Below are 12,145 nucleotides of genomic sequence, written 5' to 3' on the forward strand. Positions count from 1 at the left end.
GGCGCTTCACCCGGAGGTGGTGAAGCAGATCTGGGCCCAGTTCGGGAAAGCAGAAGTGGACCTGTTCGCCAGCCGGCGCAACAGCCACTGTGCCCTGTGGTTCTCCATGGCTCAGAGCGACGATCCGCCCTTGGGGGTGGACGCGTTCGCACACGAGCCATGGCCAAGAAAGCTGCTCCACGCCTTTCCACCGCTGCGTGTCATTCTCCCTCTCCTGGGGAGAGTGAGGCGAGAACGTCTGTCAGTCATCCTAGTGGCTCCGGATCGCGTCGGGGCACCGTGGTACTCAGAGATGACACAGATGAAGGTGGGCCAGCCCTGGGTGATTCCCCAGTTCTGGGGGGCGATGTCTCAAGAGGCAGGTGCAATCGGGGCGTTACCCACTCTGGGCCAACCTCTCCAGGCTTGGCTCCTGAGAGGGACAGGCTGAGACAGGGTGGTTTGTCTGACGGAGTTATTCACCCAAGTTGCTTGTTGATCCGGGGTGACCAGAGCGGGGCAACACTCAGGCCGAACCCCTCCTTTGTGCCCAAGAGCCTAAGGAGTACGTTCAGGTCGAGGGCTATTCAGTTAGGGGGCTTTAGTCTTCCACCCCATAGTGGAGCCAGGGAAGCTAAACTGCACCTCCTCTGCCCGGTGCGTGCGCTAGCATGTTATGTGGAGTGCATGGCTGCCTTTAGACACACTGAACAGCTGTTTGTGTGCTTTGGGGGCGGGGTGACCGGGAAAGCTCTGTCCAAGAAACACCTGGCAGGATGGCTCTGCGAGTGCATTGCACATGCCTACGGACAGGCGGGGAGAGCCTGCCCCGCGGAGGTCCGTGCACACTCGACACGGGCTGTGGCTGTGTCGACAGCCTTATTCAACGGTGTGAGTGTGGAGGATATATGCACGGCGGCGTCTTGGTCAACGCCAGGCCCCTTCATAAAGTTTTATCTCTTGGACATGTCTGGCTCTTTCTCATCGTCTGTGCTTGCTGGGGCAACACAGGACTGGTGAGGAGGGGGGGGGGGCTGTAGGTCAGTGGGCATCTGACCCCCTCCCCGGACGTAATGAGCTTACGTTTTTCCGGGCCCCCTGGGGGGTCCCGGGGGACGTAGCGCGCACTGGGCCCATACGGGGCTGGAGGGCTCTCCTCGCGTGCCTAGGGGCAGGAGGGGAGAGCCCTCCACACTATAGTCCATACACACTCTGCACGGGGTCAGTGTCTGAGTGTGGGGGACATGGGGCACTTGCGCTCTCCCCGTGCTCCTTTGGGACTCGGGAGAGGTGGTGCACAGTGAGCCCATACGGGGCTGGGGACTCTCTCCGTCTGCCTATGGGCGGGGGGGGCACTGTTTTCCGAGCACACTTTTCGCGAGGTAAGCGCGTCGGAGTGTGCTCTGTCAGCCGCGGCCCAGACTTCTCCACGGTCACAACCGAGGTAAAGGAGGGTGCGGTGCAGCGGCTGCTAACCAGAAAGCCGGTCAGGGGCAGTGGGGTGGAACGGTGTTGTTGGACGACAGCGCGTGTATACATCGGGGCTCCGCCCACTGCACCCATAGAGTCCAGGGCGTGAGAGATATAACGAGGGGGTTATGTATGGTAACCCTTGTTATCTAAGCACAGGCGGAGCCCTCTACTCGGGGCCCTGTCGGTCCTATGCCGCTCGCTGAAGAGAGGTGTAGGATGACAGTCAGGAGGCGAGGCCTCCTTTTATACGGTGAGATGCGCGCACATTCAGGTAGGCCCGCCCCGGGGCCGGCTACGTTTATAGAAGTCTCAGTGGATGAATGCTTGCATGATATGATCAAGGGGTAGTACCCATAGAGTCCAGTAGAGGGCTCCGCCTGTGCTTATATAACAAGGGTTACCATACGTAACCCCTCGTTTCCATCATTTGCAAATGGAAGATGTTTGAAACCACCAGGGCTCTTCCTAGAGCTTGCTGCCCAAAACAAACTGAGCATCGGGGGAGAAGGGCCTTGGTCAGAGAGGTGGCCAAGAACCCGATGGTCACTCTGACAGAGCTCCAGTGTTCCTCTGTGGAGATGGGAGAACCTTCTAGAAGGACAACCATCTGTGCAGCACTCCACCAATCAGGCCTTTATGGTAGAGTGGCCAGAAGGAAGCCACTCCTCAGCAAAAGGCACATGAAAGCCCCCATGGAGCACCTAGAGTACTCTCAGACCATGAGAAAAACAAATGGTCTGGTCTGATGAAACCAACATGGATCTCTTTGGCCTGAATGCCAAGCATCATGTCTGGAGGAACCCAGGCACCGCTCATCACCTGGCCAACACCATCCCTACAGTGAAGCATGGTGGTGCAGCATCATGCTGTGGGGATGTTTTTCAGCGGCAGGAACTGGGAGACTAGTCAGGATCAAGGGAAAAATGAATGTAGCAATGTACAGAGAGATCCTTGATGAAAACCTGCTCCAGAGTGCTCTGGACCTCAGACTGGGGCAAAGGTTCACCTTTCAACAGGACAACGACCCTAAGCACACAGCCGAGATAACAAAGGAGTGGCTTCGGGACCAGTCTGTGAATGTCTCTGGAGAGCTCTTAAAATGGCTGTGCACCGACGTTCCCCATCCAAGCTGATGGAGCTTGAGACAATCTGCAAAGAAGAATGGGAGAAACTGCCCAAAGATAGGTGTGCCAAGCGTGTAGCATCATGCTCAAGAAGACTTGAGGCTGTAATTGCTGCCAAAGGTGCTTCAACAACGTATTGATTAAAGGGTGTGAATACTTATGCACATGTGATATTTGAGTGTTTTATTTTTAATTAATTAGCAACAATTATTTAAAAACTTTTTTCACTTTGTCATTATGGGGTATTGTGTGTAGAATGTTGAGAAAACAAATGAATTTAATCCAAATTGAAATAAGGCTGTAACGTACAAAAATGTAGAAAAAGTGAAGGGGAATGAATACTTTCCGGATGCACCTTTGACTATAACCATGCCTATCTGGAGTTTAACCTTTAATGAGCAGCTCAATTAAAACTCTTTAATAAAACCTCTTTCTTGCTCAAAGCCCTGATGGATGTACGTTAGCAGGGCAAAAGGTGAACAACAGTGAGTTTAGTCCAACGTGTTGAGGCCACAAAGGGAAATCAAATCACTTGTATTATGTATGACAATGTAATTAACTTTCATTAAGTACACACGCTTTGGAAAAGTATACAGCGTGCATATAGTTATTCCACCAGTCTGACAGATTATTCACTTTCTCAAAAGGAACAACCTACCCAGGTCACATGTGTAATCAGTACCATCTGCTTTTATATCAGTTATGTACATACAGTTAAATAACACAAAACAACTCATCATATGGGTGTCTGGCACACAGTGATGAGGACAGAGAAACCTTTATGGGATGGCATGTGAGGCCAAGAGACAGATGGTGTAAAATAAACATTATATTCAAAACATTCATTTAGATTTCATTTTCTAGAACCTATGGAAGTGGCAAACACATGTATTTTGCTGGTCTGCTATGGTGACATACAAAGCATGTGCTCTGATTTATGGTGGATAATTCACTGAGAATAGAGCAAATAATATGTAGCTCAATCATTAAAGTACAACAAAAATAAAAAGTTTAAACTATATTAAAACAATATTCATCTATTCATACTGAAAAGCTAACACCAACAAATAGAATACATTTAAATCCATAATGTAGCTCAGGAACTACTGACTAACCTAAAACTGTGCATTGTTTCAAATGTTTCGAAAATATTCATTATACCCGGGATGTGCTTCTGACACGAAATAAATAATAGCTCACGAAAGTAGAAACCACCATAGCAAAATATAGCTTTTATACATTCAAACTGTGGACATTTTAAATAGGAAGGTAAAATAGCTTGAATGCGCCCTGCTGAAGAACAAGTGAAGCTATCAGTCCCTCTCTGGAGTGACAGCCAGAGATGAGACTGTACTAAACCTCTGAAGTCCCCCCTGTCAGTCTACTCAAGATATTTTCATTTAAAGAAACAGTTAGTGCTAAAGTGATGACATTGGTTTAGACAGATGTAAGTGAGGCCAGTTCTGACCTGGTCTGGTCCTGGTGCTGGTCGAAGGCCTTGAGGGTCTCACTGGAGGAGTAGGACTTCTGGGTGGGGACCCGGAGCCCCTGGGAGCCAATGGCACAGTCTTCACTGTCCCCGGATGAACCTGGCACACAAACACACACATGAGCAGGGAGATACATATTCAAGAATAAAACGTGCCATCAAGAAAACGCATTGTTTACCCATTGTGGTCCTTCCTCCAGACAGTATTATTAACACTCTTTATCAATGTTTAAATCATACTCAATATGCAAGTGTTTACAGTACATTATGTTCATGCATTTCCGAATGATGAGTATGAATACGGCTCCAGTTTTTATATATGTTTGTCTAACCTGGGTGTGTTTATTGGCCGTAAAATGTTTACACTTCAAAATCAAAACATCTTTATTGTCATCATACATAAGTATAACGACATTCTGTTGGCATCACTCACTGCAGTAATATAAATGGACACAAATAAATAAAAGCAGTGATAAAAGCAGAGGTAGCAGCAATGCACTGCAATTATTAAATTAAATGTCAATGCACATTATGTACATATTTGCACATTTTACTTAAAAATGCTAATATACAGAACTACAAAATGTGAAAGAAACTGTGCGTTCATAAATAGATGCTACATTTCGTACTGAAATGACCAGGTAAGGAGAGGTATTGATCATCAGATATGTTTATAGCTATGTTTTTATGGCTGTAACATCTCCTGAAACTAAGCATCCACGTGTTTCCTTTGGCTTAGATCTAGCAGTTCATATGTTTATATTGAGCAGGTCCTCTTCACAGAGTCTGCACGCTGAGTGCCATGTTTCTACAGGTTCTGAGGACATACTTATCTCTTCCTCTAGAGAGGACCTTTCCCTGAAGGCCACTGTATGTTCTCCACACTTTGGTTAAAGGAGGGCTTGGGGGGTTTCAGGTGGTTAAACAGATGATTGAATAAAGACATGACTATCTGAATGAGGGGCCCTCACCAGTATACGCTCCCTCCTTGTCCTTGCGGCTCTTGGTGAGTGAGCAGTATGGACGTCGCTCCTTCACTTCCATCGTGCTTCTTGTTCTGCTGGCCAACATACAGGCATGCTGTTGTATAGCTGCAGGGACAGAGTGACAGACAGGGACAACAGAAGGGTCACAGAGACATATAGGAAGAATTCCCAGAGTGTCAGGGTTGTTTGACTAAACCTGCAAACACACACAGAGACAGAGGAGTAAGTCAAGGCTTTATCCAGTGCTCAGTGAACTGCACGGCTTCAAGGGTATACACGCACCATGCACTCAGTGTTTCTTTTTCAATCCCCTATATCTCACTATCTTTTATTCATATCTCTTCTCTTGTTCCACACATCATGCATGATGATTGGAAATTGGAAAGTCACAAACAGAGAGTGACTTTAACCTGACATCAGTGTATATTAATCAAGGACGAGAACTACCATACGGTGTTTACCGTATGTGCTCCTGTGGTGAGTTGATTAAAAAATCTCTATCTACAGTGTGTTGACTGTGTGTGTTTCTGTGTGATCACTCAGTGGTTTGGTTTGCCCCGCTGGTTAACATACCAAAACGACTCATCATGCCGTCAATGCACGTCCAGAGTGTTCTTAAAAACGTTGACAAAAGTGGAAATAAAGATTCATATTTTGGGTCAGGCTAGATGGAAACATTGTTTGCAGGTTGGATCAGACATCGTGTAGTCTGTCTCTTTTCATTTGGTTCATCGATGCAACTCTCTTTCAGCAGATTCTTCAGTCATACATTTAATGGAGTTTCCCAGTTTACTGATTAGCAAACACCCTCTAAGAAGAACTTAGTCTTCTTATTCTGAGGTGAATTGTACATTCACACTATGTTCGTATGTATTGTTTGTAATTGCTGGGCAAATGTATTTGTTCAAGACCTTTTGTGGCCATAGTTATGTTGAGATATGTAATCTAAAATGTTTGTGCTGTACCTTGTATAAGGACCCTCTTGAAAACAACACGGTCATCTCAAGGGGTTTTTCCCATCTAAAAACATGTCAGTATAACCCCTAGATTCCACCGGGTCCGTCTGCGCCGCGTTACGGCTGCGCCGCGGTTTTGGTCCGGCCTCCTCCGGCGTCATAACCTACCAGGCGCGTTTCAGAAGCATTTCAGAAGCGGAGCGTCTTGCCTGCCGGCTCGCAGTTTTTGTTGATTTGGGCATAGGACAGGCTACTTTGTACAGACAAAGTTAATAATAATTGTAATATTCCAGTTATAAACGACATGAATCAAAGATGTGTTGCTGTATTTTAGTGGTAAGAAAATGCATTCATCATCATAATTATTCTATATATATAATTTACACAGTGCCTTTAACCGGAGGAGAACGCTGGCATTTCTCCTCCTACTTGAAAGACTACGGAGGGATAGGGTCTGCAAAATTAGTTTGTGTGTGTGTATCTATATATATATGCTATATATGCTCTGAACGTTCCACTTCCTGCATGCCCGACATTACGTTACGGCTGCGCCGCGACAAAAATAGGATTCGATCCTAATTTTAGAGGAGCCCTGCGCCGAGCCGCTTCTGGGACGCTTCTGGGACGCTTCTGGGACGCTTCTGGGACGCTTCTGAGCCGTAACGCGCCGCGTGTGGTGGAATAGCACCCATTGACTAGAGTGGCCGCGATCGACGTGAGCGCCGCGCAGCTGTAACGCGCCCGTAACGCGCCGCAGACGGACCCGGTGGAATCTAGGGATAAGAAGAGCATGAATATGATGTCACAGAGTTGCCCTCATGCCCTTTAGTTTAAATGAAGGGTCTGCCCTTTTCAGTTTTGATGGCGGATTTTCTGGCAATTCACTGTTCAGCTTAAGAAAATCATTGCACAAGAACATAAATAGACATGAGGAAACCTAGCTACTAAAGTAGAGTCAAGCTTATAAATAGAAATAACTTCCACCTCAAATGAACACTTGACAATGGCCTGTTTCATCCCTCACTTTATCAGGATGTCACTGCCTCTCTCCTCGGGGGAGTTCTGCTGTGCAGTTGACCCTCCAAACCAAAATCAACAACTTGCATAAACATTCTGTATATTTGAAGATCTTCTGATCATCAATGTTTTATTTGCATGAACCAACCAGATGTACAGGTGTTGCTAAATGGTTTAGTAAAGGATCATTTTCCATTGTAGTAAAAATGCAGGCACACACAGCTGTGTATATGGAACACACTGGAAGACTCACAAACTGTCAGTTCTTGACACGTTTTACATGAACAAAAACAGTTTTTCAGTTTCTCAGGTTGTTTCATATTACTGTTGGTAATGCAGAAAATAGGCATTGTTAGGTTACAAAAAAAAAAGTTCAATAAAAATACCGCTTTAACCAGTTGGAACTCTGAAAATGAACATTTCGACTAATGAGTTTGTTGGCCAAAAAACGATCTTTTACATCTTGGGAGAAAAACCAATCTAACATTTCATGATGTGAATGCATGTTACTTGATTAGACCATCTGGCCTGTAATGTAAGTAAAGAAAAACACAAAAGTGGAGGGAGTTCATCCATCCTGCACAGAGCAGCAGGGATGCACAGAGAGTCAATGTGAAGTGAAGAAAACAAAAAAAACTAAGTCATCTAGCAAAAATACTCTTTTTTCCCTTCTATTTCATTTCACAGAAATCTAAAAATCTTTGGAATGTCAGACAAAGACAACCATTTAAAAATGTCACCTCGGTTAGTGTTAAACACTATTCTTCAAATATCTATGAGTGTACTGCTGATTGTGGGTTTATCTAGGCCTGCTGGTTTTTGTGCTGCTCTATGCTGACGTAGGAGTGATGAAGTAGAATTGATCCTGCGATGGGACGGTAAGCTGATGGGATGGATCCACAGGCTGTCAGCACTTCTTTCAGTCATGTGTGCGTCTCCGGATACTCTTAGAGTCGCCAGCTGCTGTCACTGCTGAGTTTTACACTGATAGCTTAACATGAAGGACAGTATATCACCTGGAAGCAGCTCAATGCAAATGAATCAGTGCTGGTCTTTACAAAGAATCTACCTTTCAGTGTTTGACAGACAGGTGGATAGAAATGAGAGAGAGGGTGAGCAGGAATGTTGTGTGAGCACAGAGGAAGCACACACATAGGTGAGATCAAGAGTGATAGAGGACAGACACAGCATATATATAATTGTGGTAAATGTGTTAATACAAATAAAATAAAAGGAAAAAAAGTATGCAGACATGAAGAGAGGTTATACATGTAAACCAGAAACTATTTGGTGATGATTAATGGTTTTTGTGTCCATGTACAGTGAGAGCAGTAAAAAACAGACAGGTCAAATTTGACCGAGAACACCAAAGTAAGCTTGGAGAAACGAACACGACAGGAGGGCCAAGAAAGTCTGAAGGAGATGCAAGTAAAGACAGCCAGTGGTGGTCCCTGTGCTTTATAAGCCCTCAACTTAATCTGAGACACTGAGCCGTAAATCCCCCACCTTCTGGACCTGCGCTGCATATGTGTGTGTGTGTGTGTGTGTGTGTGTGTGTGTGTGTGTGTGTGTGTGTGTGTGTGTGTGTGTGTGTGTGTGTGTGTGTGTGTGTGTGTGTGTGTGTGTGTGCTACGGACGTGTGTTGTTTGTGAGGTTGTCTCCTGATGCACTTTGCTGTCCGGACTACTTGGTTTGTGCATACTATTCTAATCTGCTTTTACCCATCTTATTCACTATAGCTGCTTATTTTCCATTCAAAGTGTGTGTGTGTGTGTGTGTGTAAGTTACATCAGAGCCCCCCCCCCCCCACCTGACCTGCAGGCTGTGGACTGCCGAGGAGCAGCTGGGTTTGGAAGGCGAGCAAACATCAAGAACACCAACGTATAAAGACATGCTCACCATGGAGCCACTGTGGAGCCAAGTGCTAATGAGATACATGATATTCATATATTAACTGCTGATCTGCATTGGGGTGGATGATTACGGTGAGCCATGTTGTGAGCAGGGGCCCTGTTGGCAGGGGGGCCCTGAATCATTCAGAGGAACAGGAGGCGCTGGGTATATTTATTCTCTCAGAGCTGTTGTTGAGAATGTTGTTCCTTCTTATAAACCAAACCTCAACTGCTAAAATACTCCAATATATTAGCATTGGGCTTTTTTACATGCTCATAATATTATGTCATGAATATTATGTTCTTAACTGACAATATCTGGTGCATTTACACAATAGTGAGATTTTCATTAAAACAGCATAACATTTCACACAAACTAGAACTACCACTTCACGGCTGTATGCCTCCAGCAACAAGTCCAAAGTGTTTCTGTCCATATCTGTCCAGAATGTACAAGTCATTGTTTTATTAGAAATTATTGTGTCTTGAGCTATGGCCAAAAAGGTGTTTTGTGAGGTCACAGAGAGTCAGTGACCTTTGTTCCAATGCATTTTAAGGAGGTTCAAAGTGGACGAATGTAGGACAGACAACCCATAGTATCATTAAAACTGCCCGGGCTGTCCAACCGTAGACATGTCTATCTGTCTGTTTGTCTTCTTCTTTCATTTTAATATCTTAGGAATTAGAATCCGGTGGCCATAACTTCAGTGTAATGTGCTATTTCTGGTGACAGAACTGATGACATTAAAAAAAGACATGATTTTGTTTGGCTTGCTGTCCTTAAAGGTGGGGTAGGTAAGTTTAAGAAACCGGCTCGAGATACACTTTTTGTTATATTCCATGGAATGCTCTTAACATCCCGATAGCAATGAATATTTTAAGTACTTTGACAAAAAATCCATACAAAACTTTAATCTGTGGAAGCCGTAATACTGTAAAAAGCACGACCAATCATTTTAGCCCGGCTAAAATAACTGGATGGCCTACCTGCCTGTCAGCCTTCCATCTGTGCACAAACTTATCTCGTGCCCTCATTGGTCATGTGCGCGTTCGTGTGTGTTGGAGGAGGGGCTCTGTAAGGAAGTGGCAGATTTTCTCCGGTTGTGTATTTTCAAATTCCAGCGCACTCGAGCTGGTTTCTCCAAAATTACCTACCCCACCTTTAATGCATACCATAAATAGGTCAAATTAAAGCACATTTAATATCGATATCCAGCTCTGGTGTCAAGTTGTTTATTATTTTATCCGACAAGTCCTAATACAATCAAAATGTGTATAATATAAACTGACCAAGGAGGAAGCTCATGTACGTGCCAGTCTCTGTGACTGACTCAGTGAACATTTAGTTGTATATGTTCTGAGATAAGTATGTCAGTGATGAAGCGTTTTTAAGTATTTCAGTTTGTGTGTCTTTAAGGGTAGCTGAGTGTGAGGAGAATGTGTGTGTTGGGTTCCCACAGTCGATGCCGCTGCTTCTGTTAATCACTTTGCTATTAATGTTGTGTTCAGTGAAGTGCACGGCTTCATGGGTCCTAAGAATGCACACATTATGCGCTCAGTGACATCCCTCCCTTTTCTTTTTCAATCTCCTCTATCTCACTCTATCTTTTATTCATATCTCATTTCTCTTTTCACACATCATGAATGATGATTGGAAACTGAGAAGTCACAAACAGACAGACAAATGTCTCCAACAGCACAGCATCCCATCCTGTCCAAACACTACCTCAGTGTCTCACATTCTGCAATAGACCCAGAGTACACACAATATATTGACTGAAATGAAAATCTATTCATGAAAAGTAATAAAAACTATAACAAATATTATAAAGGTGTATACAGATAAGATAAGATAAGATGGACCATTATTGATCCCTAGGGAAGTTCAGAGGCCTGTACTACGAAGCCGGATTTTCGCTTAGCGGGCTAACTTCAGGGAAAACTCGGGGTTTCCGGTCCTACGACGCTGGTTCTCTTTTTAGCGGGCTAGATCTCCATGGTAACTTATGCTGAGCGGCTAACCTGTTCCGGAGCAGGTTAGGTTGCAGGCTAAGAGATCAACTCAGTGAAAGCACTGCCTGCTGACCAATCAGAGCTCCGTGTGCAGAGTTTAAAGCGATCAAGTCATATTACAGGATAGAGGAAATACAGAAAAACTGCCGTTGCAGGAAAGACGGCCGGCAAAAATCACCGACTGTGTGAACGTGAACATGAATAGAATATCCCCTCCCATCTTCAGAGCAATCTGATTATTATAACATTAGCGTTAAGAAAGCTTACTTAAATATCTGCCACGACACAAGTAACCGGATCAAAGTAACATTACGTACAGTCCGCGGCACTGTGAGTGCAGACGTCGATGTGTCCCATTATCATTCATATCACATCATATCACATCATAATGTATCATATATTTCCTTATCTGAGTCAGCTTCTTGAGCCGTATCTGGCCGTGCAACACTCACAGTGTCACATACTGTATGCAGAAGTATTATTTTAAGCAACACATTAAGTTGACGAAACACTTGAGTCAAATGTAATTAAAGTCAGATCGTGTCTTGGACGGGGCAGTGATATCATAAACCTGTTAATGTACGCATTCAAACACTTTTTCTTTTACCAGCTGTATTCACCTTGCAGGTGCAGCTATGTGGCTTTGATCCTGGATAAAGTTTTTAAGTCATGGATGTTTAAAGTTTAACGTCTTCATATTTGTCTAATATTATAGTTGAATCAGGAAGTATGACGCTGCGCTGTCAGTACGCTTGTCCATTTTTGTTATTGGTCGAATGCTCCAAATACCACCCCTTTCATGTGAACGCGCACCTAATTAGATAGGGCACGGCTGGCTTGAGCGATCCACTTGATAACCCACGTCGTAGGACCGCTTAGCGAGAGCGCGTATGTTTTGGATTAGGCCAACCGGCTAACTCTAACATATCCAGGTTAGGTTGAACCGGCTTCGTAGTACAGGCCTCAGGTGTAATAGCAGCAACAGAATACGAGGGAAACAGACAGTAGAAGTGAGAATACACACAGAGATAATAATAATACAAAATATGAATAATTACAGAAATTAGTGTTTCAGGGTATTCTCTGAACACCTTGAAGGCCCTGACGGTTCACCACTGATATATATATATATATATATATATATATATATATATATATATATATATATATATATATATATTTGTGCAGGTATTAGTGCGGGGGAAAGTCTTTTGTG

General features: G+C 44.4%; 1 protein-coding gene across 1 annotated transcript in view; it reads right to left on the reverse strand.

Moving 5' to 3' along the window:
- Positions 1-12,145, reverse strand: part of LOC117474899 (teneurin-3) — a 150,758-nt gene that overhangs the window by 71,941 nt on the left and 66,672 nt on the right. Inside the window, exons 3-4 of the mRNA XM_034120925.1 lie at positions 5,037-5,156; positions 4,045-4,165 (exon numbers count right to left, since the gene is read on the reverse strand). Of these exons, the coding sequence (XP_033976816.1) occupies positions 4,045-4,165; positions 5,037-5,156 (241 nt within the window). The remainder of the gene's footprint in view (positions 1-4,044; positions 4,166-5,036; positions 5,157-12,145) is intronic.

Source organism: Trematomus bernacchii, unplaced genomic scaffold, assembly GCF_902827165.1.
Source record: "Trematomus bernacchii unplaced genomic scaffold, fTreBer1.1, whole genome shotgun sequence".
In the NCBI taxonomy this organism is placed as follows: Eukaryota; Metazoa; Chordata; class Actinopteri; order Perciformes; family Nototheniidae; genus Trematomus; species Trematomus bernacchii.